This window comes from Cydia strobilella, chromosome 20 (assembly GCF_947568885.1).
Source record: "Cydia strobilella chromosome 20, ilCydStro3.1, whole genome shotgun sequence".
NCBI lineage: Eukaryota > Metazoa > Arthropoda > Insecta > Lepidoptera > Tortricidae > Cydia > Cydia strobilella.
The window spans coordinates 1,980,911-2,005,869 of record NC_086060.1 but is presented as its reverse complement, the minus strand read 5'-3'; the positions used below and the strand labels follow the sequence as shown (position 1 = coordinate 2,005,869).

At 36.4% G+C, this 24,959-nt stretch overlaps 1 protein-coding gene across 4 annotated transcripts in view; it reads left to right on the top strand.

Annotated features, from left to right (window-relative positions):
* LOC134750557 (complexin) overlaps positions 1-24,959 on the top strand; it is a 414,109-nt gene that overhangs the window by 358,733 nt on the left and 30,417 nt on the right. For all 4 annotated transcript variants that reach the window (XM_063685762.1, XM_063685764.1, XM_063685763.1 and 1 more), the window contains one exon: positions 13,948-14,111. In XM_063685762.1, coding sequence (XP_063541832.1) covers positions 13,948-14,111 — 164 coding nt within the window. The remainder of the gene's footprint in view (positions 1-13,947; positions 14,112-24,959) is intronic.

Genomic DNA, 24,959 nt, shown 5'->3' with positions numbered 1-24,959 from the left:
ACCGCTGCTTTACCGTTATGCTGAAAACGTGCTATTGGCGTCCTGGCGTAATTTCAGGGAAGTTTTGGAATTATACTGAGCAACTTTTACTATGGGACCAACCACGAAATCGCGAAAAAAAAGTATCCTCCCATACAAAATGGACCAGCCAAAATGTTTGAAACAGCCAAACTTTTTTTGCGTTTTCGGGGTTAGTCCCATAAAGAATTAAGTCCCATAAGTTGCTCAGTATAATCCCAAATAATCCCAAAACTGCCCTGGCAACGGAAATGCACTTATTTTTTGGCCACCTTGTATATACCAGACTTACAAAAAACCGCGTCCTTTCTGTATGAAGATAGCATTATTCTGTTAATTAAAGATGAAAACCAAAACGTCTCGTGACGCAGATGGCGGAACTTTACGGTTGTTTCTCAAATATTTTTAATCAAACTTCTGCCGTTTCGGACAAGCCATTTAAAAATAAAGTCTTTAGGCAAGGAAACCTCGTAAAAACTGTGAATGGTGGTGAACTAAAATTTTAGAGGAAACTTGTATTTAAAGTATACAAGAATAACATTGTAGTTAATGACGAGCTCCGATGCACATGTTCTCGTCTAGTCCGAGCAATTTCTGACGTGCTCATATTTGTACTAAAAAAGTTTTTTAATTTAAAAAAAAAACGGACAATTTCGAGTCGGACTCGCCCACTGAGGGTTAAGTACTTTTTAGTATTTGTTGTTATAGCGGCAACAGAAATATATCATCTGTGAAAACTTTAACTATCTAGCTATCACGGTTCATGAGATACAGCCTGGTGACAGACAGACGGACAGCGGAGTCTTAGTAATACGGTCTCGTTTTTACGCTTTGGATACATTAAAATAACTGTTTAAGACTAATACTAAAGTAGTTGGGGACTAGTAGTTATATGTATAAAAAAATATCTTTAACCCGAACTTTAATTGCAAGTATGTACCTACAATTACAGTTACATAACTGCATAACAACAATATTTATCTATTTAATAGAGAACTTGCCTAATGACTATAAATATTAAAAAAAAACAGCAACCAATTTACAAATCAAACACACTTAATACAAGAATAAAGTATTCCTTGGCCGAGGGAACCCTAAAAATCATAATACGTATCGCAAACATTTACCTTCCCTCTGATTATACGGACAAGATATATACCTATAGGTATACTTAATATATATTATATATCATCATATCAGAGGGGAGTGCAGGGTAGACATGAACTCTGATTTAGTCGGACATGTCCAAACTAGATAAAGAATTATAAAAAAAATAATGCCCAGCCTATATAGGTACATTTTATTTTTTACATACTCATCATCTTCCTCGCGTAAATAGTAAAAAAATAAAAATGTTTTTCTACTCCAAAACTTATAAATCACATGTTCGAATAGTATAAAAACAGATACTTAAATAAAAATCTAAAAAATATGTAAATACTTATTTTTTTGGATTTCATACAACATGAAAAAATTCAGTCGTTGAGCATCCCACCCTTTGTGCTTGAGATAAAGTTACAAAACTTGGTGTACTTTATCAGCATAATAAGTAACGAAATAAAGGGATGCCCCATCGGAAAACTAAAAAAAAGGTTTTTGAACCACCTTAATGACTGATTATTGGTGTATGATTGTTTTTTTTTATTTTTTTATTAGCCTATTTTGGTGTCCCACTGCTGGGCAAAGGCCTCCCCTCGTTTTCTCCACTCGACCCTGTCATCGCCATTTTCCCACCATTTGGGGTAGAATGCGTCCAAGTCGTCCCGCCATCTCCTTTTTGGTCTGCCTGAACCCCGGCCTGCACCGTCTATGGTGCTCCGTGGGTCCCACTCAGTAACCATTTTGGCCCACCTTTCCGGGTGCATGCGACAGACATGTCCCGCCCAGTATGATTGTATTCACTTAATTAAGTATAGTAGCAACACATGAAAACATGGCTCCCAGGTAAATGCATGAAAGTGACTCCTCGGTGCTCGGTGTATACCTAATGATAAATGTTACTAATTACTTTATTTTATTACGTATTTTGTCTGTATAAGGGTTATTCTTATGTTTGTGTGTGTATATGCGTGTGTGTATTTCAGTAAGCAAATACCTATAAATATTCAATACATCTATTACAACTCACAAAAATATTAAAATCATGTGATCCTTGTAAATAGCATTTCCTACTTCATAAGACTACTAGGATACTAGTCTCCACTAAACTCCATTATGGCGACCCTGACCGCCCCCAGGTAGCTAGGCTGTGCCTAGTCTGGAGCGTTGACCTAGCCGCGATTGTTATAGCGCAGCTATAGCTTAACTGTGTACACAAGCGGTGGACTACCACCCTACAGATTCCACTTTACAGTGATATATTTTACTTTTAACGTCCACGCCAATAGCACGTTTTCAGCTTAATAAATAAATATTATAAATAAATATTATAGAAAATTCTTACACAGATTGACTAAGTCCCATGGTAAGCCCAAGGAGGCTTGTGTTATGAATACTCAGACAACGATATATATAATATATAAATACTTAAATACATAGAAAACACCCATGACTCAGGAACAAATATCTGTGCTCATCACAGATATAAATGCCCTTACCGGGATTCGAACCCAAGACCATCGGCTTCACAGGCAGGGTCACTACCCATAGGCCATACCGGTCGTCAAAATTAATGGTAAAGCAGTGTGGCTACCACCACTTTGGCACTGACATAAACGCTATCGGGAACCTAACTTATTATCTATGCATCTCGCTCGTACTTGCATATTATCTAGTGCGAGCGAGATGTATACAAAGTAAATTACGTAGACGCGTAGCGTATATGTCAGTTTTGACACTAAATTTTATATTAAGGCGGTTCCCTGAGCCAGAAGGCGAAAAATTTCCTTATATGATCATGTTTTTCTAAGAGGCGTTGATATTCATAGACGTGGAAAAGATATATGTAGTTCTTGACTATATTATCTTTAACAACATAGCTTCAGATAAACGAATTATGACACTTCGCTCGATACAATTAATTCCCAAAGTAACCTCTAATTCGGATTTTTAATCAAACTTTACAAGCTTATTTATTATGTGATACTATAAACAAAAAAAGAAGAAAAAACAATCTTAACATAAATAGTAATTTCATAGCTTTAGAATTTCGATATTGTAAGGAAAAGTTTTTAAAATAAATAAAAACCGACAAAATTCAATCAAAATTGACACTTGGCGCGTATGTTCTTTCCCGTTCTTTCTTGCGAAATGTGACAAAGACAGCGGCAAACCGATGGAACGGCCTTAAAGGAAAAAATGGAAAAAGTTACACTTCCGGCAGGATTTGAACCCGCAACCTCCGCAATCCGTGCGTTGCTCTTAACCAATTGAGCTACGGAAGCCTACCAGAACCTTGCAAATCTTTCCATTCCAAAGATTTGCAAGGTTCTGGTAGGCTTCCGTAGCTCAATTGGTTAAGAGCATAGAGTAACTGATACTAGAGCGTTACTGTCATAGTAAATTTTGTAACCCAAGTAAATTCACTGCCATCTGGCGACACACTTTAAAACTGAAAATGAAGATTTATAAAAATACGATAGAATGTATTTAAATATAGATAAATGATTTTTTTCATTTGCATTAATTATTTTTATGATTTTGACCCATGTTCTTTCACTGATATGTGTCAAAATTGTTAAATAACAAACGAAACCGTCATCGCCATCTATACGACTGTAGGCCAAAACTAGTAGCGCCCTCTGAACGAGAATCAAATTTTCTTGATTTTCGAGGCACGTTTTTTCCTTAGACTGTATACATCTATTACGGAGTTATATCTATCTTTGGTTAAGAGCAACGCACGGATTGCGGAGGTTGCGGGTTCAAATCCTGCCGGAAGTGTAATTTTTTTCCATTTTTTCCTTTAATATAAAATTTGGAGTATCGCTCGCAGACGTATCTGCATGTTAAAAAAAATTGAGTTTTGACACTGTCAGTGATTCACGGGTACAAGGGGATGTAAATGAATGAAATTGTATACATTCGCTTTTAATTTACCGCTAAAACCTATTTTTGTCGATATTTATAACTCAGTACCAAATTTAATCTAAATCGGTTCAGCGGTTTAAGCATGAAGAGGTAACAGAGAGATGGACAGTTACTTTCGCATTAACAATATAAGTAGAGTAACGGGTCAATTCGAACAATGATCTAGATATCAACTAGATATCCACTAGATATTTATACGAGTTTGACAAAACTGAAATGATGAGTTATGATTGTCCGGTCAATTCGAACAACGTGACAACGCACTTACAACCCCTCTGGTGTTGCGGGTGTCCATGGGCGGCGGTAATCGCTTACCATCAGGTGATCCGTCTGCTCGTTTGCCTCCTATTTCATAAAAAAAAAAAAGATATGAAACAGAAACGATAACGAGATATTTAAGAAAGTCGATTCCGAATGTTCTCTTGAACGATCTCTTTTTGCTTAAGATATTATTTAGACATCCAATGGATATCTAATGGATATCCCAAAACGTCACAATAATTGTAGCGTGAAATGACAATTGGTTTCTGGAATTGAACTACAAAAGATAACTAGTTGAAAACTAAACTATAACGTATCTATTAGATCTCGTATTGTTCTCGTATTAATTATCACGTTGTTCGAATTGACCGGACAATCATAACTCATCATTTCAGTTTTGTCAAACTCGTATAAATATCTGAACAAACGCGACTTTCCCATGTAACTATTATGCATTATGCACTATATACGTGATACTAGAACATATAGCTGAGCGCAGCAGAGCGCTGGTGGCCTAGCGGTAAGAGCGTGTGACTTGCAATCCGGAGGTCGCGGGTTCAAACCCCGGCTCGTACCAATGAGTTTTTCGGAACTTATGTACGAAATATCATTTGATATTTACCAGTCGCTTTTCGGTGAAGGAAAACATCGTGAGGAAACCGGACTAATCCCGACAAGGCCTAGTTTTTCCCCTCTGGGTTGGACGGTCTGATGGCAGTCGCTTTCGTAAAAACTAGTGCCTACGCCAATACTTGGGATTAGTTGCCAAGCGGACCCCAGGCCATGGAGCCGTGGCAAAATGCCGGGACAACGCGAGGAAGATGACTAGAACATATAGCTATAGTAGGTACCTATAGCCAGGAGGGGACGCGTACCGGTAAGCGGCATGCAACTTGTGGGTATTGATTGTGATGCGTCAAATGGAAATTTACAGAAGGGGTGGACAAATCAATGAGCTATTTTGCACACAGTTGTATTCAGAATTAGATATAGCAGTAAATTGACTTTGCTGGCCTATTTTAAACGAGGCTACAACTGAACTTTTTTTATGTATAACATGTGGCTTTCCCCTGCAATTTTTATGCCCTTTCATCCTTTTTTTTGTATTTAAGTACAATAAGCTCCAATACACGAAGAGTCGGACTACGCTTAGCAACGTGCTACGCCAAGTACTCGCATGTATGAATTCTTACTGCCAACTTTGTTAAGTTAGCGGGGTCTGAGTCTATATATAAGTTTCATAAGATGTTTTGTGATAGTTTTATCATTACTAATAACTTAACCCAATCAGCGCTAATCACTGTATCGCTTTGAGGCATTTCCGCTTTACCGGGTACGACCTAGCGCTACTAACGTAGCTTAATAGTAATTATGTTAACTAATAATGTAATATAATGTAATGTAATGTATGTGTAATTGTGTTATGTTATGTTGAGGATTTTAAAAACCTGACAGAAAGCGCTAGTTTTTATCCGCGGAATTGTAAATTTTGATGTTGTTTAATTTAAGAAGTGTGTGTGAAGTATTGCCATACGATATAGTTATTTACGATACAAGTGCGGAAAAGAGGAAATTCGAAACGAGTGGCGATAAATCCCTGCGGTCGTGTTTTAAATCGACACGAGTTGCGAATTACCTAGTCGCACGTGTATCGTACAACGTTTTACAGTTCATATGGACCTTTAAACTTTCGACATATGCACGAAAAGTGCTATTTGACGCACTAGTGCGAGAAAGTAGCACCATATGTACTGTAAAATAATAACTATTGTATCTATACTAACATGTTTTGTTTTTATTACTTAGGTAATTATTTTTCCTATATGTTTACCATTAAGCATGTGTGTAGCCTAAGCTAACAGCTATTGATAACGTAATTATTCAACATCAAGTCATTATAAAGAGGCCGACGTAAACAAGGCTGTAAAAATAATTGGGGCGAGGCCGATATTACTTTCTTATGAGCATGATGTTTACTTCGTGTGTCGTCATGTGAACAGGGGAAAGTCGCGTTTGTTCAGATATTTATACGAGTTTGGCAAAGCTGAAATGATGAGTTATGATTGTCCGGTCAATTCGAACAACGTGATAATTACAAGATACGAGAACAATACAACTAGTTATCTTTTGCAGTTCGATTCGAGAAACCAATTGTCATTTCACGCTACAATTATTGTGACGTTTTGGGATATCCATTAGATATCCATTGGATGTCTAAGTAATATCTTAAGCAAATCTTAGAGATCGTTCAAGAGGACATTCGGGATCGCTTCTTAAATATCTCGTTATATCGTTTCTGTTTCAAATCTAGTGGATATCTAGTTGATATCTAGATCATTGTTCGAATTGGCCCGTGTGATTTTAGCAATCTATTTACATCAACGAACTATACTATGGTTAACTGGAAGAGATAGGGATAATTTCGTCTTTGTTCAAAATAATGTGTTTTTTCCTGCTTTATATTTCTTTTTTTACAGTAAAGTGTTTTATTACTACTAGGGGAGACCAAAGTGAGTTGTGACATTGTCGATTTTTTGGAACCTTTACCTGTTAGCGAGTTCGCAATACTGCGCGTTTGTTAGCTAGTAACTTGAACCAAAGATAGATATAACTCCGTAATAGATGGATACAGTCTAAGGAAAAAACGTGCCTCGAAAAATCACGAAAATTTGATTCTCGATCAGATGGCACCACTAGTTTTGGCCTACTCTCGTATAGAGGGCGTTGACGGTTTCGTTTGTTATTTATAATTATAACGCATATCAGTGAAAGAACATGGGTCAAAATCATATAAAAATAATTAATGCAAATAAAAAAATCATTTATCCATATCTAAATACATTTTAACGTATTTTTATAAATCTTCATTTTTAGTTTTAAAGTGTGTCGATAGATGGCAGTGAATTTACAGCGTTTACAAAATTTACTATGACAGTACCGCTCTATCTTATTATATCCTCTTTGCTTGAACTAACAAACGCGCACTATTGCGAGCTCCTACTACTATAGTAAATATGGAAGTCTGACTAGAGCCCGTACCATGAGTCGCTGACAGTGTCAAAATTGACATATTGGCTAACGTCTACGTAATTTACTTTATATAAATCTCGCTCGCACGAATATGCGAGTACGAGCGAGATGCATAGAAAAGTTACGTTCACGCTAGCGTTATGTCAGTGCCGAATTGGTGGCAGTGTTGGCCGAAACGTTAATGCAATTAACAATTAACCAGTACAAATTGAACCGTAAACTGTAACCGTCCGTTACGGTTCACGGTTCAATTTGTACTGGTTAATGGTTAATTGCAATTAACGTTCGGCCAACACCGACTGGTGGTAGTTGTACAGGAACTTGAATGTGGGTGTTATTTTCTCAAACACAACCACACTAACACATTCACGAACAACCGAACATAATTCCAACCCCATGGACGACAAGCTCGGCCAAATTGCACCTTCCCATACAAACGTAGTTCCGCTCTCATTTTAAAACTACGTGGTGGATTGTAATGAAACTTTGCACATACAATGACATGAGATATATCTAAGCCTGAAATTGCTTTATATAGCTCCAGTTTATGAAGCAAATGAAATAGAGCAAAAACAAGTTTTGTATGAAAAACTTAAGTTCGCTGTTTTTAACTATGGTATCTGAAGCTACATAAACTAATTACGGACATAGATATACCTTATCCTATTGTAAGTACAAAGTTTCAGCGAAATCTAGCTAGTCGTTTTAAAATGAGAGCGGAACTACGTTTGTACGGAGAACCGAGCTTGCCGGGAACCCTTAAAAATTAGAATTTACATGCGAGAACACATCAGGCGCACTTTGTCGAACTTAAACCAATCAGCGTCCAATTCAGGAGTTCGGCGCAATCCAATTATGGCCCGGGCGCCGTTTTGATCGGGGTACATGTTTTGGAGAAATATTGAGATGCTAGGAGTCCAATTCGAACGTACATTTTGACAAAAATGATATGAAATGATGTTGTTTTGTTGGGTCTCTATTGTTTGACATAATTATTGAAAGTCATAATGTAATGATTGTCATATTATCATTAGTCATAATTTGGTTTTTCTCAGAAACGCGTAACTTTTCAGGATTGCCATAAAACAAACCTAACCTAACCTATGTATAGGATAACCCGAGGAAAATCCTGAAAAGTTAACGGTTTCAGAATTATGACTAATGATAATATGACAATCACATGACACAATAATTATGACTCAATAATTATGTCAAACAAAGGGACCCCTGTTTAGTTGTCATTTACGCGTTCGAGTGCATTTCGATTGTTATCGACTTTGTTTTGTCTGTTTTCGGTAAAATCCGGTTCTATATTCTATACGATATAAGCATAATTTCACTATGTTCTGATAAAAAAGCCCATTTACGAAATCTTCAACCAAGCTGCTACAGGAGTCAAGCTTCATTCAACTTCGTTTTTAGGGTTCCGTACCCAAAGGGTAAAAACGGGACCCTATTACTAAGGCTCCGCTTTCCGTCTGTCCGTCTGTCTGTCTGTCTGTCACCAGGCTGTATCTCATCAGCCGTGATAGCTAGACAGTTGAAATTTTCACAGATGATGTATTTCTGTTGCCGCTATAACAACAAATACTAAAAAGTGCGCGAGCCCGACTCGCACTTGGCCGGTTTTTTTATTTTTCTTTTCTTTTCTTTATTTAGAAACAAATAGTCTCTTATATTAATAGGTTGTTACGATATAGGGTAATAGACTTATAGACCTACAGTTTCCTAAAAAAAGAGTATGAAAACCAATGACTTATATAAGTACTAAGTTTTATCGTCCTATATATTTTGATAGGTATCTAAATAATTTATAAGAAATCTCTACATTTTCTATTACTTTCTTTAATACAGCACCTTTGTTTAGCACAGCGTATTTAGCAAAAATGTTCCCCGGCATCACTCAGTTTACAAACATATTTCCCTTCCTCTTATCTAAAAAACCGGCAAAATCAAAAAAGTGACTCGCGTTCCAAGGGTTCCGTACATAACCAAATTTTTAACAATGTATTTTTTATGTGAAACGTGAGTGAAAACCAGTAAGGGTTCTCATAACCTAAGTAATTAAATCTGACTCACGCTTCACCGCACATTTCTAATAGGTTTTCCTGTGATCTGTAGGTAAAGAAGTATTTTGTGTTTGTTTTTTATTTTAGACCTAGTAGTTTCGGTCATTTTAGAATTACAAAAAATAAAAGATTTGAGATTTTCATTATTTATAAACTTTATTTATAAATTTTCTCATTTATCATTTATCCCCTAAATGTTTAAAATGTATTTATTTATATGTTTATCTTTAGGTCACAAACTTACATATGTGTACCAAAATTCAACCTAATTGGTCCAGTTGTTTCGGAGAAAATAGGCCGTGACAGTCGGACAGACAGACAGACGCACGAGTGATCCTTTAAGGGTTCCGTTTTTTTCCTTTTGAGGTACGGAACCCTAAAAAAGAAGAAAACGAGAAATACTCAATTTCCGTGCATCAACCGCGAAATATTCCTCTCACAACCGAAGATATTTAATTAAAAAAAGCGGCATTCGCAAAACGCTGAGACGCATCATTATTCTGTCAGCGGCAGCCGATCAATTAATAATTGAATTTCAAGTGCCTTTTCTTGACTTATCGAGCTATTTCCACAATAAATTAAATTGAGTCTTCACACTCGTTTAATCTCCATTGTGGAATTCAATAATAGTGCTGAACTGAGCATCTGCATAAATATTTCATTATGTTGAGAAGTTATGATGCTCCGTGCGGCGAATGTACGTTAGTGAGCATTCTTGCATCTTATTTATGGGAATGATAAAGTAGATATATGTACCAAAGTTATGCTTATATAAATATAAATATTATAGGACATTCTTACACAGATTGACTAAGTCCCACAGTAAGCGCAAGATTGCTTGTGTTGTGGGTACGATATATATAATATACAAATACATAAATACATAGAAAACACCCAAGACTCAGAAACAAATATCTGTTACCGGGATTCGAACCCAGGACCATCGGCTTCACAGGCAGGGTCACTACCCACTAGGCCAGACCGGTCGTCAATACAGTCGTATATAGTCGTTGTATATTAAGAAGTCAATTTTGACAGTTATGAATTGACTCTTATATACATGACCATGGAGACTATATAAAGGAGCCAAATCTCTATGTATGAAAAGTGTCCATCAAAAAACAGTAATTAGGCGGCGCCACCATACACCGAAATACTACCAAAAACAACCTACGTAATTTGGTCGGGTTATTTGTTTGTTCATGTTATACTCATGTCCCAGAGCCTAACTAGCGCCACCGGAGAAATTAGGAACTATTATTTAAAGCTGAAAGCGGTCAGTTTTGCAACAATTCTGCCATAAGAGATTGGCATCCTTTCTATACCATCCATATACATGACACTAAGGCTATCAGTTAAACGGTAGCTTCGTAAATATAAGGATCAATGCATTACTGTCGAAATTTACTTTTTAACTTACACCGACTATACCGTACGTTGCCAAGTCTGATGTTGTTAAGGGCCATCCACATATTTGGCCAACGTAGGCCAATCTAAGGGACTCATTTATGCGTTAGAGATAAATGCAAAAAAAATACAAAAAAATACAAAAAGATTTATTGCCAGAAAACATTGTTAACAAATTTTTCACGGTGACTGACACTAGGCTGAGCCTGTCCTGAAGGATTTACAGAAAGCAAGACGCATGCAATAGGAAAAATAATTAATAGTATTTTCAAGTATACATATGAAAGTCGCACGCTCTACCGCTAGGCCACCAGCGCTCTTCATATATATATCTGGACCATCATGTAGGTATAAGTATAAAACCAGGAATCCGTTTAATCCCGGTCGTGAGACTATGCGTTCCCAAATTCTATGTCTATAAAAGTCTTAAGCGACGACACTTGACTATACGCATTTATACGCTCTTTTATATAAGGGTTTCATATTATTCCTAACAACTCAATACTCCGTGGCCTGTTTATAGTGACCTCTGTTTTCTTGTATTTACTACTTAACTGCAGGTTTTCTTTATATTGGTTTGTTTGAAGATGTGTAAATAGGAATACAGGCGAGTGCAAGGCACGCTAGGAATGTAAAATGGTCGCCGTGGGATGAATTTAATAATAGTGCCATTCCGGTTTTGAAATGAACGGTATCGCTGGGGAATACAAATATATAATATGTAGGTCTTGGTCAAATATGATACTGGGTAAATAGGTAAACAGTGTAAATACCTATTTACTAGTTACCAGAAGTTACTGGCGCATACTTCACCGACAAGAGCCATGCTCTTAAATTATGATGACGATGAGATGTTACACTTACTAACGGGCCAATTCTAACAATACTTATGTCACAGCGGTACGATACCGATCTGTCTGTGTCGAAAGTGACATTTCTTCAACCAAAAACGTCACTTTTGACACTGACAGATCGGTATCGTATCGCTGTGACATCTAATAAGCATTGTTCGAATTGGGCCGTTAGTCATGGGTGTTTTCTATTGTATTTAAATATTTGTATACTTATAATCATATTACATCCTCATCTGAGTACCCAAAACTCAAAGCCTTTTTGAGCTTAGCGTGGGGATTAATCAATTTGTGAAAGGATGTCCTATATATAGGGTTGTTTCCTCTTGTTGAATTTTATAACTAAATCAAGTTAAATATATAGAAAATGAGCAATTTATCACAATTAATTATAAACTTAAAAAATATATGGGATTATGGGAATAATAAGTAAATACAATACTTGTTAAAAAAAATAATTCCAAATAGGGAAAAAAATAATGGTACCATTCGATTCCTTACATTTTATTAAAAATATATTGTATTGCAACACTATATACAAAAACGCAATATTTCACTGACAAAATCGCAATTTCCTTGTTTTACACGGCTTCTAAGCAATAGCGACTTTACATGGTGACGTCACGATGTAATGCCAATTTGTTAGAAGCGTTTTGTCAGTAAAGTGCGGGTGCCGAATTTGACAATCATTTGTGACTTTGGTATTGCTTTAAGACAATGGGTCCCATACAGACATTTGATCCTCAAAACAAACCTGATCGACTGATACCATTAATAAAAATTTGTTGTATACCCTATGATGTCCTGTATTAATATTAATATCATCTCGAATTTAAATTGTTGTGAGACATACTAATATTAAATCATTTTACGGTTTAGACTCACTTGTTTTAGTCACTCGCGCGACATGTTTCGGAGAGCCTAGGTCTCCTTTCTCAAGCACTAATAGTGCGAGCAGCGTTCACGACGACCGTGTGTTGCGTACTTGCGAAACATGTCGCGCGAGTGACTAAAACAAGTGAGTCTAAACCGTAAAATGATTTAATAATATCATCTCCTTTTAATTCACAAAAACAAGGCCCATCGCCCTTCCCAATCAACCGCATTATCTGTTATTTCCCTCGAACAGATATCTGTTAATTATACCAATCCCAAAACAATTAGGTTACGAAACACATTTGCACCCTTAACCGGATCCGGTTATCCGTGCCTTTAACCGGTTTTATCCGGGATCCAATATGGCGTCTGCAAACCATTTCACGTCAATCTGCGCTTTTGTCACTGACGGGTCTGTCGGATGGAGATGGGTTTGGAAATGGGTGGGGAATTTGATTTGGTCAATTTAGCGTAGTGTTTTCACTTTGCAATATGTTTTGGTTTCAAATGTTATTTAACAAAAATGTGTTCTGCAATATTGCAGCTACATTAATTTTACGATTTTTATACCTAACATAAACACCGTTTATTTCAAAATTCGTTTTTAACCAGGCAATATATTTTTATTCTATATACTTAAACGTAAATGCATTAATGTTATGCCAAGTATACTGTAATCAATGGCGTTTTACAATGAGTCATAAATAATATTATCTATAGCACTTGGCCTACTACTTTATTCAACTGTTAATATATTCTCTAACATGAGCATAAATCATAGACACAGTATATACAAGTAGTTATAGACGCGCCACCGAGCGACCGGGGGTAAGAGAAAGAATATTCATATAAAATTTAGGCAGCATAGGATTTTTTCTCTTTCACTCTTATAAATTTCGGTATTTCGCCATCGCCTCCTACCTGTGATGCCACCCGGTCGGTGATAAGGACAAAGCATGGCTATTTTCTCTTTCCTCTTATAGGAATCGCAATAAGACTATCTTTCTCTGTCAAAGTGTCAGGCCCTTGTCATAAATAGAGTAAGGTCAATGTGGGGAAGAGCCAACAACTCTTTCGTCGCTTCTAACTCTTGCGTTTGTACAGTCGCCATCAGATATATCGGAGCGGCCAAGGTGCTCACAAATATCTAAACACGCCTCTATTATTAAGGCGCTAGGTGCGTGTTCAGATGTTTTTGAGCACCTCGGTCGCTCCGATATATCTGATGGCGACTATACACCTTTTCCACTTACAAAAGGTCGGTATAATAAAAGGAGCGAAGACCTTTCTTTCTGACTGTCTCTTAGTGAAGTACGTATGGAAGTACGAGAGTTTTTTTGTATATGCCATTTTTTGGGTTCTTTCCGGTTCCGAGTAATAATTAACAAATCATGTGCTTGTTACAGGCGCGGTCGGTGGCGACGGAGATGACAGCGACGACAAGGAGAAGGAAGAGGAGGCGGAACGCGAACGACAGGAGGCCATCCGCGAGGCGGAGGAGCGGCGCAAGGAGAAACACCGCAAGATGGAGGAGGAGAGAGAGAAGATGCGTCAGGAGATAAGGGATAAGGTAGGAATATAACATAACTATAGGAGGCTTTTGGTAAAACCATACAGAAATAAGTTTAGAGTGCTATAAGAGAAGGAAGAGGTGGAACAGGAGGCTACAGGAGGCCATCCGCGAGGCGGAGGAGTGGCGCAAGGATAAACAGCGCAAGATGGAGGAGGAGAGAGAGAAGATGCGTCAGGAGATAAAGGGACAAGGTAGGAATATTACTGCAGGAGGTCTTATATAAAACTAAGGAGAAAGAGGACAAGGAACGCTGCATGATAAAGGACAAAAGGAAAAATCTGTCAGTAGATTCAAGATAGGGTAGGATAGAAGATGCGACACACGGGAAGAGAGATGCTATGATGTATTTCTAGATAGAAAAAAAGGAGATATCTGCTATAAGGTAGGTAGGGTATTTGTAAATGTTATTCAGAAGAGAAAAATTCAAATAGCCTACTATGGAACAATTATTAAATAGCAACTTAAAATCCATATTTTAAATTTGTTTATTCAACAAGTTAGGAAACTCTTCGAAGTTTCTAACATTATATAGTATATATAATTCATTAATTCTAAAATGCAACCTATTGTTTCATATAAAATCAAATAGTATTTTGAACTACACCAGACTTATTAAAGTAATGAAATAACACTGGCCTAAAAACAAAAGGTTATCCTATTCCAAGGTATAAAAGTAAATAGAAATACTAGTTTGGCAATAGAAATAGCACCCATGTCTGTGATAATAACTGGCTGGATAGGTATTTGATTTCACGCCCATTATTGGACAGTGCGGGTGAAAATAGTTGGAAAATTGCGGGTTATACTTCAGAGCATGAACGAGTCGCTGCCCCAATATTACATCGTTCTATGTTTCACTTTTATCGAACTGAAATTTGAACTTTATCACAGTGACATTAAGTCGAATTTCAACTATCTTGAAAATGTAACATAGAACCCTGTTATATTAGGGCAGCGGAGTATTGCGGTATCAAGATGTTATTTGTATGTAGGTATGTTAAAATCTTTATTATAACTTAGCTTGAAACCTGAATGAGTAACTTTTTGCGGCGCCAAATTGTTGATTATGGAAATAAATACAGTTTAGTGACATGTGGTAAATTTTGACGCGTCACGTCAGAGATGTACCTGATGATGATGTTAGATGGTTTGTTCCTTACCTATGTTGAACAAATAAATGCTTTTGAATTTTGACTTTTGAGATACCTAATATAATTGAGATAAGCAATGATAATTAAATACTTAAATGAATTTTTTTAGAATTGATACAGTAGCGTCAACAAATATTTTTTTATAAGTAATAATAATTTTTAAACCTGGTATGTTTAAGCGAGTTTTGATGCATTGCCAAATTCAGAGAACGACCGATTTAATAACCGACGAATCATTTTAAATAAGTGATTTTTTTTAATGAACTCTAGGCACGTACGATGTGTGGTAACTAAGAGGATTTTGTAACCCTGGCATGGATCCAAAATGGAGTGAACAGCCGACGAAAGTGCTTTTTTATCGAATGCTGCATTTTAGATGACTCCGTAGTTCGTGTGATGTTTGGTCCAGATAGGGGTTTCTGTAACGTTCAGCTAGCTTTCAGCAGTTTTTTAAGGATATAGTTGGTAATTTAATATTTATACTTTTAAAGATCCAATCAATCGACTAGTATGATACTATTGATATATAATTTTAGAAGTATACCAATTATTATGCATGTCACTTTCATCATTCGCTTGCCCTTGTCCCATTCACTTGGGGTCGGCGCAGCATGTCTTTTTCTTCCATACATCTCTGTCACCCGTCATCTCATCATTCACTTGCGTTAGTTTCATATCATCTTTCACACAGTCCATCCACCTTTTCCTCGGTTTTCCTCTCCTCGTACTTCCCTCCACATTCATTCTTAATACCTTTATACCTTCACTTTATTGCACATAAACAAGTTAACACAAAATAGACTAGTATGCTGCTAAATTAGAATGAAAAATAAAATTAAAATTAAATAAAAAAAGTAAACACTCAGTCCACATGTTACTAAAAGAAAAACCAATTTTCCAAACCTGGTTTCTAAAAAAGCTTTTTGTTTAAGTGAACACTTGAAAATAATCGCTTCGAAATTCAAAAAAATGCAAACAACTACCTCTAAGTTCTTCTTCTTCTTCTTCTTCAGGCCTTATCCCATTTTTATTTGGGGTCGGCTCTCCTAATCAATTTTCTCCAGTTGTATCTGTTCCGGGTCGTCGTTGGGTCTATATTCTTATCCTCTAAGTTGGAAACTTCAACTAGTGATACTACGTATGTTTACACAAAATTCGATAGAAAGTCGAATCGAAATTACGCCAAATTAGCCTTTTAAAATAACATCGCTACATTGTTTCGCGAGGCTAGCTTTGTACTTTACATTCCATGACTGCCCGTACAGTTTTTCAAGTACAATAGTAAAAACGTTTCACGTAATAAAGTTAAATCTTGCAGAAGCTCGTGTTCGACTTCTTCTGTAAAACGGTTCCGTGCTTTCAATGTTAAGTGATATTTTCTATTGCGTATAAACTAAAGTTTTTCTTTATAAACTATACTCATGGACAAATTTAGAGGAACCCAAAACAAGGTTTAATTACTCGGTTACAGCACCTAAAGTAATTTCAAAATTAGTAATTAAGAGCGAATCGCCTAGCGTGGTACGGACATGTATGCATGCGGAGGGATGAAAATCATGTGACGAGAAAGGTATTACGAACGAATGTGGAGGGAATTATCGGGAGAGGAAAACCGAGGAAAAGGTGGATGGACTGTGTGAGAGATGATATGAAACGAATGCGATTGAGTGATGAGATGACGGGCTAGAGAGAGGTATGGAAGAAAAAGACATACTTACTGCGCCGACCCCAAATGAATGGGATAAGGGCAAGCGAATGATGACTTTTTTGTGTTAAAAAAGATCTGTGTAATAACAATTTATACCCAGCGACGACCCGGAAACGATATCTCTGGAGAAGGAGGATTAGAAGAGCCGACCCCAATTAGAAATGAGACAAGGCCGAAAGAAGAAGAAGAAATAAAACTTTTTTTTTTGCGTTTCTCTAAATTTATCCACGAGTGTATATGGAATTAAATAAGTGTATAAATATTTTGCACCACAAAATAAGATCAGATAAAGGTTATTTAAACCGCCAGCTAAAGGTAACTATTGGTCTAGGCAAATGATGGTGTAACACACGTTAAAGAACAATAAGTATGTATGTATGTATAAACTCTTTATTGTACAAAGACATATAACACAAATATGGCACAGAAATAGGCAGTACAAAGGCGAACTTATCCCTTTAAGGGATTTCTTCCAGTTAACCTTTGAGTAGATGAGAATTGATGAAGAACAGTAGACAAATATAGCACTGCGTACAATAGACTAGAGGAAAGTCAATAAATTTATAAAAGAGGGCGAAAATAAATAAAATAAGATAAAAATTTGAAGTAACAGTACCTATATAACAAATATATATAATACCTACGTTATAATATAATAAATATACATCCATAGTCACAAACAGTTAATTCTGGTCCGATAGCCACAGTTTCCTATGAATAACGTAATTGAAGTAAAACTTCTTTAGGCGCGACTAGAGGGTAACTCAGTTTTTTTTTTCTGAGGGAAGTAACGCTCATAGTGACACACGCACAATAGGACACACGTCAAAGTGCCAACATAGCGATAAACGTCATCGTCAAAGAAGTTTTACTTCAATCGCGCGTAAAGATTACACGCACACACTTTTTGAGTTTAACGTCTTTTCCAGCAAAACTAGCAATTATTCAAGATTTTTAAAAAGCTTACTCTATAATGGCAACAAAAAATAAAATAAGAGTTCCAATGACAATGTTTTCAGTAAAAAAATGTGTTTTATTTTATACGTCTGTTAAGGCTTGCGTTTAGCAACTTTCTTAATTATAATCCAGCGGACTGTAGTTCCTTCTGCAGCATATTCTAGCTTACATTTTCGCTTAATTCTTTGTGCTAAATCGTAGTGAGCTTAATTGAAAAAGTATAGTACTTGCTGTTGATGTTGCAACTTAAAAATATCTTATAAAATGTAATAGATGTCATATATTATAGAAAAAGTGACGAAGCCCTTCAGTGGTGAAGGCCGTATTAGAACCGGCGTCTTTAGCTATCGCGGCTAACGCCATGAACCCCTAGGCCACCTCGCCACGGCGGTACCCGTCTCAATTTCTTGACAATATGCCATCTTAGTAAGACTAGGCGTACTTGACCAACTCTAAGGGCAAGCAGAATGCGCTTGCACCTCCTATATGAATTCCTTACGGAATTACGATATGGCGAGAGAGACTGGTGCTGCCATCTATCACAAATCAAAACACAAATCAAAATATTTAATAAAATAATTACCTCGTGTAATTATATAAATATTTGTAAGAAATGTATGTATGTATGTAAACACTTTATTGCACATAAGACAGGTTAATATATACAATTAAACAGAAAGTATACAATGTACAAAGGCGAACTTATCCCTGTAAGGGATCTCTTCCAGTCAACCTTTGAGCGACAGAGAGTAGACAATTAAATATGACAGACAAACGAACACTATGTACAGAAAAGTGAAATTATTATTATTATTCATGTTATATTTTATTGTATTGTAAATAAATTTTGACTATAAAATAATTTGATTTGTTCCCAAAGTTGTTAAAAATATCTTGTTAATTTTCCAATCAAATTTCACAAAAACTTTTCTGCTGCAAAATTTTTACAAAACCCACATTCTTGAAACAGGCATAAAAGCCACGTAGTACCGTTTAACTGTTTTTATCCATTAATTTGAAGTTCCGAACGCTTGGCACATGGAAATGGGTCAAGCGTTTGAGTTATTACGCTTGCAGAGCGTTACACACAGTTTTGGCTAAAAAAAAGATATACGTGTACAAAAATGCAACTTTTAATAACGTTTTCTTGAAATATTTAATTATGATACAAAAACGAACCACCTCTCTCTCTCTCCCGGTCATAATTGGGTATGATTTAACAGATCTGCAAAAAAAATTGTTTTTTTCATCAGAATAATCTGATGGTCAGCATGGATTAGGTTAGGTGAGATTTTTGCCTATCAACAATTTTTTCTGCTGACCGAAAAATATTTTTTTTGTCTGACCATTTAACTACTTTCCAAAAGTTGGGTGGGTTATATACATTTTATTGTATGCTTAATTTGTCCCCGACTTTCCTGTAGACATCGCAAAGTGAAGAGCATCAAAAGTTATTTTTGAACTACACACAGGCGGGATACATATTTTAGTCCTTAAAGACTTAGAAAAACATGTTTCATATGTACCCGGGTCGTTAACTTTTGACGTTTTATCCTCTTTCTGAAATGTGTTTGACCTGGTTCCAGTTACACTGGTTGCGAGACGGGCTCTCGTACTCACTTCACAAGGTATCGGAATGTACCCGTTGAGCGCCCTCTGGCGTAATTCGCGTGCAGTTAATTAGACGTGCGAGTGCCTCACGTGCTCCATGTTTAACTTCAATTGGGGTTTAACCCTTTTTAAAGTTGTACGCTGCTGTACAGTCGGTTCGGTTGCATGAAAATAGCGGTAATAAAAATTTGGTGTTTATATATTATATATGTATTATTAATTTAGTAGTTTACTCTTTTGAAGAAGTAGTACTTAGGGGTAACAGTACCAGAAGTAAATAGACAAATTTATTGAGTGAGAAGAGCGAAACCTCTCGCCGCTATGCGGTGCGTTCCACCCGAGTTGAGATAAGACTCCCGGCCGTTTCACACAAGCTGGCCAAGTCAGCCAAACTTGTGCACGTCATGGGCCCGAAGGTATACAATCATCTACCCAACGAAATAGTTAACCCACACAGCAACACAGTCTTTAAAACAAAACTGAAGAATTGGCTAATCGAACAGGCTTTCTACGACCATAAAGAACTCTACTCCCATAATCCTACAAAATCAGATATGTAATATAATACTTACCAATGTTAAAATCTACTACACTTTGTAAGTGTGCATTATGTTTTATATTTTCCTATTACGTATAGGCAATAACTCGAATGACCTGTAATTTTTGTTATTAATAAATTATTTGTCCCCTTACTAGCTCGGAAAGCCGTCTTTTATCCTTTAAAACAAGCGGAGAAAAACGCATTTAATCCACTAGTCGGGAAAGTAATTTGACCTTGGATGGAGCGTGTTTAAGTAGCTTGACAGATAACAAAACGTAAAACGCTCATAATAATGGTTCGTTCGATATTAATTATCATTAAATAAATGGTTTGAGAATCTAATAAAAAATACCAGATTTAGCTTTAAGTCATAAGTCATTTATTCATAAAGCTAATTTACACGTTATAAAAATATTATTAAATGACTACAAATGATAATGATTAAATATTATTGAATGACTATTTATTTAATGACTTTAAGTCATAAACCTTAAAATTTCATAATAAACGTTTGTTTTTTTAATAATTATGTTTAATATAATTCTGAACGCACAAGTTAAGTCGATGCAATTTCAAAACGCATCATTAACATTTCATACGTCAGAAATGTCAACATTGTCAACAAAAATTTTACTTAAAAACTTCTCACGTAAAAGTACAGAATTTCCAGAGTTTTTTGTTATAATATCGTAAAAAAATGAGTGATTCCAGTTGATGAAGATGATCTAACGCCTGTGGTTGCACTTTCCTCGCTATAGTGAGGGAAAAAGTTTTTTGTTACACACGGGTGCAAATGTATTTTACTTTTCGTGTGTTAAAATACAACTTTGCACCCTTGTATAACAAATAACTAATGATTATGATTATGATGATTAATATGATTATTTCCAAAATATTTAATATAAGGTGAACATTAAAAGTAATAAGGGTGTCCAAGTAGTGATCCTGGCTACGAAACAGGAGGTCCTGGGTTCAAATCCCGGTAAGGGCATTTATTCGTGTGCTACCACGAATATTTGTTCCTCAGTTACCTAAGTATGTATTTATATATTAAAGACTAGGTTGATCTGTGTAAGATCGTTCCAGATACATATTTATTTCTTTTGTATTAATTAAATGCCGCAGTAATCCAATTTACCGCCTAACTCCGAGCAAAAAGGCAGAAAATCCAGAAATCTTTACCAAAAGCGCGCTCATTTAGCGTAGATTATTAAGATATGTCCAGTTTTTAATTAAAACATGCTTTTGTTTCGTCATGTGCTGGTAATTAAGAGGCTTTAGGTTTGCGCTCAGTGGGTTTTTTTGTATATTCATTGTTTTAGGGTCCATAAAAACGTTGATTTCAATCGCTTTGTCTTGGCGGTGAAGATGGTTTATTGCAGACAGTTTATGTAAGAGATTTCCTTTGTGAGATGTGTTTAAATGTGTATGAAATGTGCTTTTTGTAATGCTTTTAATGCTTTGTAAATATTAATTCTGTTTATTTTTAAGTTAATTGTTAATTATTTTTTTATTGTTATGTAATGTGAAGAGTTTTTTGTATATTTTTATATTTCATACACAATGAATATTGGTCATAAATAAATAATGAATGAATGAATGAATGTAAAAAGCAACAACAGTGCGTCCTTGAGCTAATATGGACTCGTCAACGGCGTAGGATCTTTATCGTCTGCTTCTCCAGCATTGACCTAAATTTTTCTCCCTTTGAACCTGTAGAGTTTCTCATAGCGACCTCAAGTTGCCACCGAAGTCATTTCGCCACCGAAGTCACTTAGCACTCGGCACAGAAGTCACAAAGGCACTTGGAAGAACTAACTGGCCCCAATTATGAGCAATTTGAGCGCGACGAGGGCACGGAAAGTGGCAAAGTGCAGTTGCTTGCTCGTAAATACTTTGTAAGTAGGTACCTACGTTGTAGGTGATAATATAGTTTCTTGAGAAATTTGTCTTTTGAGACGAGTAGGTAATAACTAGTTGTCTAAAGATAGTGTGTAATGTGTCATAGAAGTAATTCTAAAGTACCTGTGTCTGTGTCTGTTACTTACCTCTTTACACTTAAACCACTATAACCGAAAACCTATGTAATTAGTTGAATTAGGATAGTTTTTGTCACGGAAATCGTCATTCTATGCTGTCGAAGTCGGGGGCAGAAAGGTTAGTCTGATTATCATAGCCCGATTTTAGGGGGCAAAAACGTACCAGTGCTAATGATTGATTAAATATTGACTCGTGTTATATATAATGTCATATTTCTATGATTTGTCATTGCAAAGTCTTTGCAAAGTTCTGGTAACTTTCTACGACATTTCAATCTCTTAATATGATCAGGAATATCGTTAAAACCTTCGGGATTCTCCCTAGCACCCTGTTTTTAAGGAAAACCCCTAAAATCCTTCGGGGTCCACCCTGTATTTATTTATTCACTCAGCCGGGTTATTAAGCCTAAATATCCCTCATATTCGCGTGGCTTCAGTGGAATGTCATTTTCAATCGATAGCGCCCCCTAGCGCCCCCTAGCGAGGGGAGGCAAAGTTAATTCTTGATCTCGTTACGAGGAGCGATCCGTCCGGTAAAGATGTGGCGGTAGTGATGGCGAGTCGCTACCGCTTGTGACAACAGTGGACTTTTAAATACATACTGGCAACCGGGGTGAATAGGAACGGCTGGGGTAAATAGGGACAACACATAAAATGTGATTTACCTGACAATTACTTAAGAAATACCCACCACAAATTGTATCATTCGATTGAAAATAATAGCAGATTTTGTATGAGACAATTTCTGTGGCTACAGTTATTAAGAAATAGGTATATCACATTTTAAGTTTTGTCCCTATTTACCCCGGTTGACGGTACTATGGGACAATATTAGGTACAGAAATCGGCCAAGCCCCACAGTAAGTAAGGCTTGTCTTGTGGGTACTAGACGTCGGTATAATAATAGATAGATAGATGTAGATAAATAATTAAATACATGGAAAACGTTCATAACTCAGGAACAAATATTTGTGATGAGCACACAAATAAATGCCCTTACCAGGATTTGAACCTGGGACCTGCTTCGTAGGTAGGGTCACTGCCAACTAAACTAGAAGACCTATAAGTATGTAAATGCCAGAGTGACGCATGACAAGATAGACGGTAACAAACCTTTAACTTTTAAATTGTATCTTGATATGGGTGTACGAATGTACTTTTTGCCTGAAATAAAACTTTATTTAGTTATTTATTTTATTTATTTAAACCTGACAACAGTGGCGGATTAGCCACGTGGCAAAAGTAGCAAATGCCACAGGCCCCGCGCGTTTGGGGGCCCCGCGCACCTACGCATCACACCATGTCACCTGTCACCATGCCTGTCACGTTCTAACAAGTATTTAAGTGCGAAAGTGACAGGCATAGTGATAGGTGATAAAAATGCAACCATGCTGCCACCGCAGGTCACTATCGTTTTTTTTTTCATCAACTTGCAAAGTAGCACTTGCTTAAAAGAGGCTAACGCAAAGTTTTAGTTTTTATATTGAATTTCTACACGCTTTGATCAAGAGCGAATGCCGTAAAATTATTCACACAGAAACTAATCTATATTTGCAAAATCCCCCAATCACTACTCCAAAACTAATGTTAAAGTTGGCTTGATCGAAAATATGGGAAATGAAAAGTATGATAAAAGATTTAGTAAAATGGACCCAAATCGTTAACCATTACATAATAGTTTCCTGTAAACAATATTGTCCCACTTACATATAAAAACTGTAACAAAATGAATGCTTCTATTTAGTTCACACTTACAACAGCACTATCTACATTTCCAAGCACTTGAGTCATAAAAGCACTGCATTTAGCGCCGAGTCCCGCGAGACCAATATTATAATTACGTTAACTTCGTCCAGGGTACGGTTGCGTTTAGTTGCTCCCACGGCGATCGTAGTGTTCGTAGTGTACACGGAACTCGAGGAAATATTGTTTATGTTTTTATAAGTCATTTGGGGTAGTATTAAGTTGGAGAAATATGTTAGTGAGATCAGATTAAACACTAGTAACTTAGTGATACTTAAGGTGTGCGAATTTATCATAATTTACGATTTTTACTCATAATTTAAGCTGAAACGGAATTCAATTGCGTGCACTACCTTTTTTCTTACTTTTATTGTTTTTACCCGAGACCTTGATTGTAATGTCACGTTCGAAACGTCAAACGTAATAAATAAAAGTAAGTGCACGCGATTAAGTTCCGTTTTAATTTAAATTATTAGCATACATTTTGTAAGAGCCCGGCTTGTAACAATGCGTTTATTTTAACTTCATCAGATGATCTGTCTGCTCGTTTGCCTCCTATTTCATTAAAAAAAACTTATTTGCGTACTAATTACCTAGACAGTCACTTTATGGTGAATAAAATCATTGTGAATAAATAGGACTAATCTCAATCAGATTTCCCGTCGAATTGGAAGATCTGCTAAGCTGACATTGCTGATAGATACAGGTACTGTACTTTTGTAAAAACTTGTTCCTACGCCCATTTTTGGATTTTGGTTGGAAATAGGAAGCCCCAATCTGGTAGGATGCAGCAGGAACTGTTAGTGTTAGGTTTTTGAGATAAAAATAAACACTAGAATAGTTTAATAAATCCCCCGCTGCAATTGGGACCCAACCCGTTTCCACACAATTAAAACTTGCACTCAATATGGCTGCCATACAACTCAGCGCGTGAATGTCATCCTTGGCACTGAACACCTCTCACTACATAAGCGGTAGCGGATTGCATGAGTGAACCACTCACTGTCATAAGCGGTAGCGGATTGCATGTAGCATTTACGCTATGTAACTTGGAAATTGGTAAACTATGCGGGCTTGCGAGACATTGTACGAAAA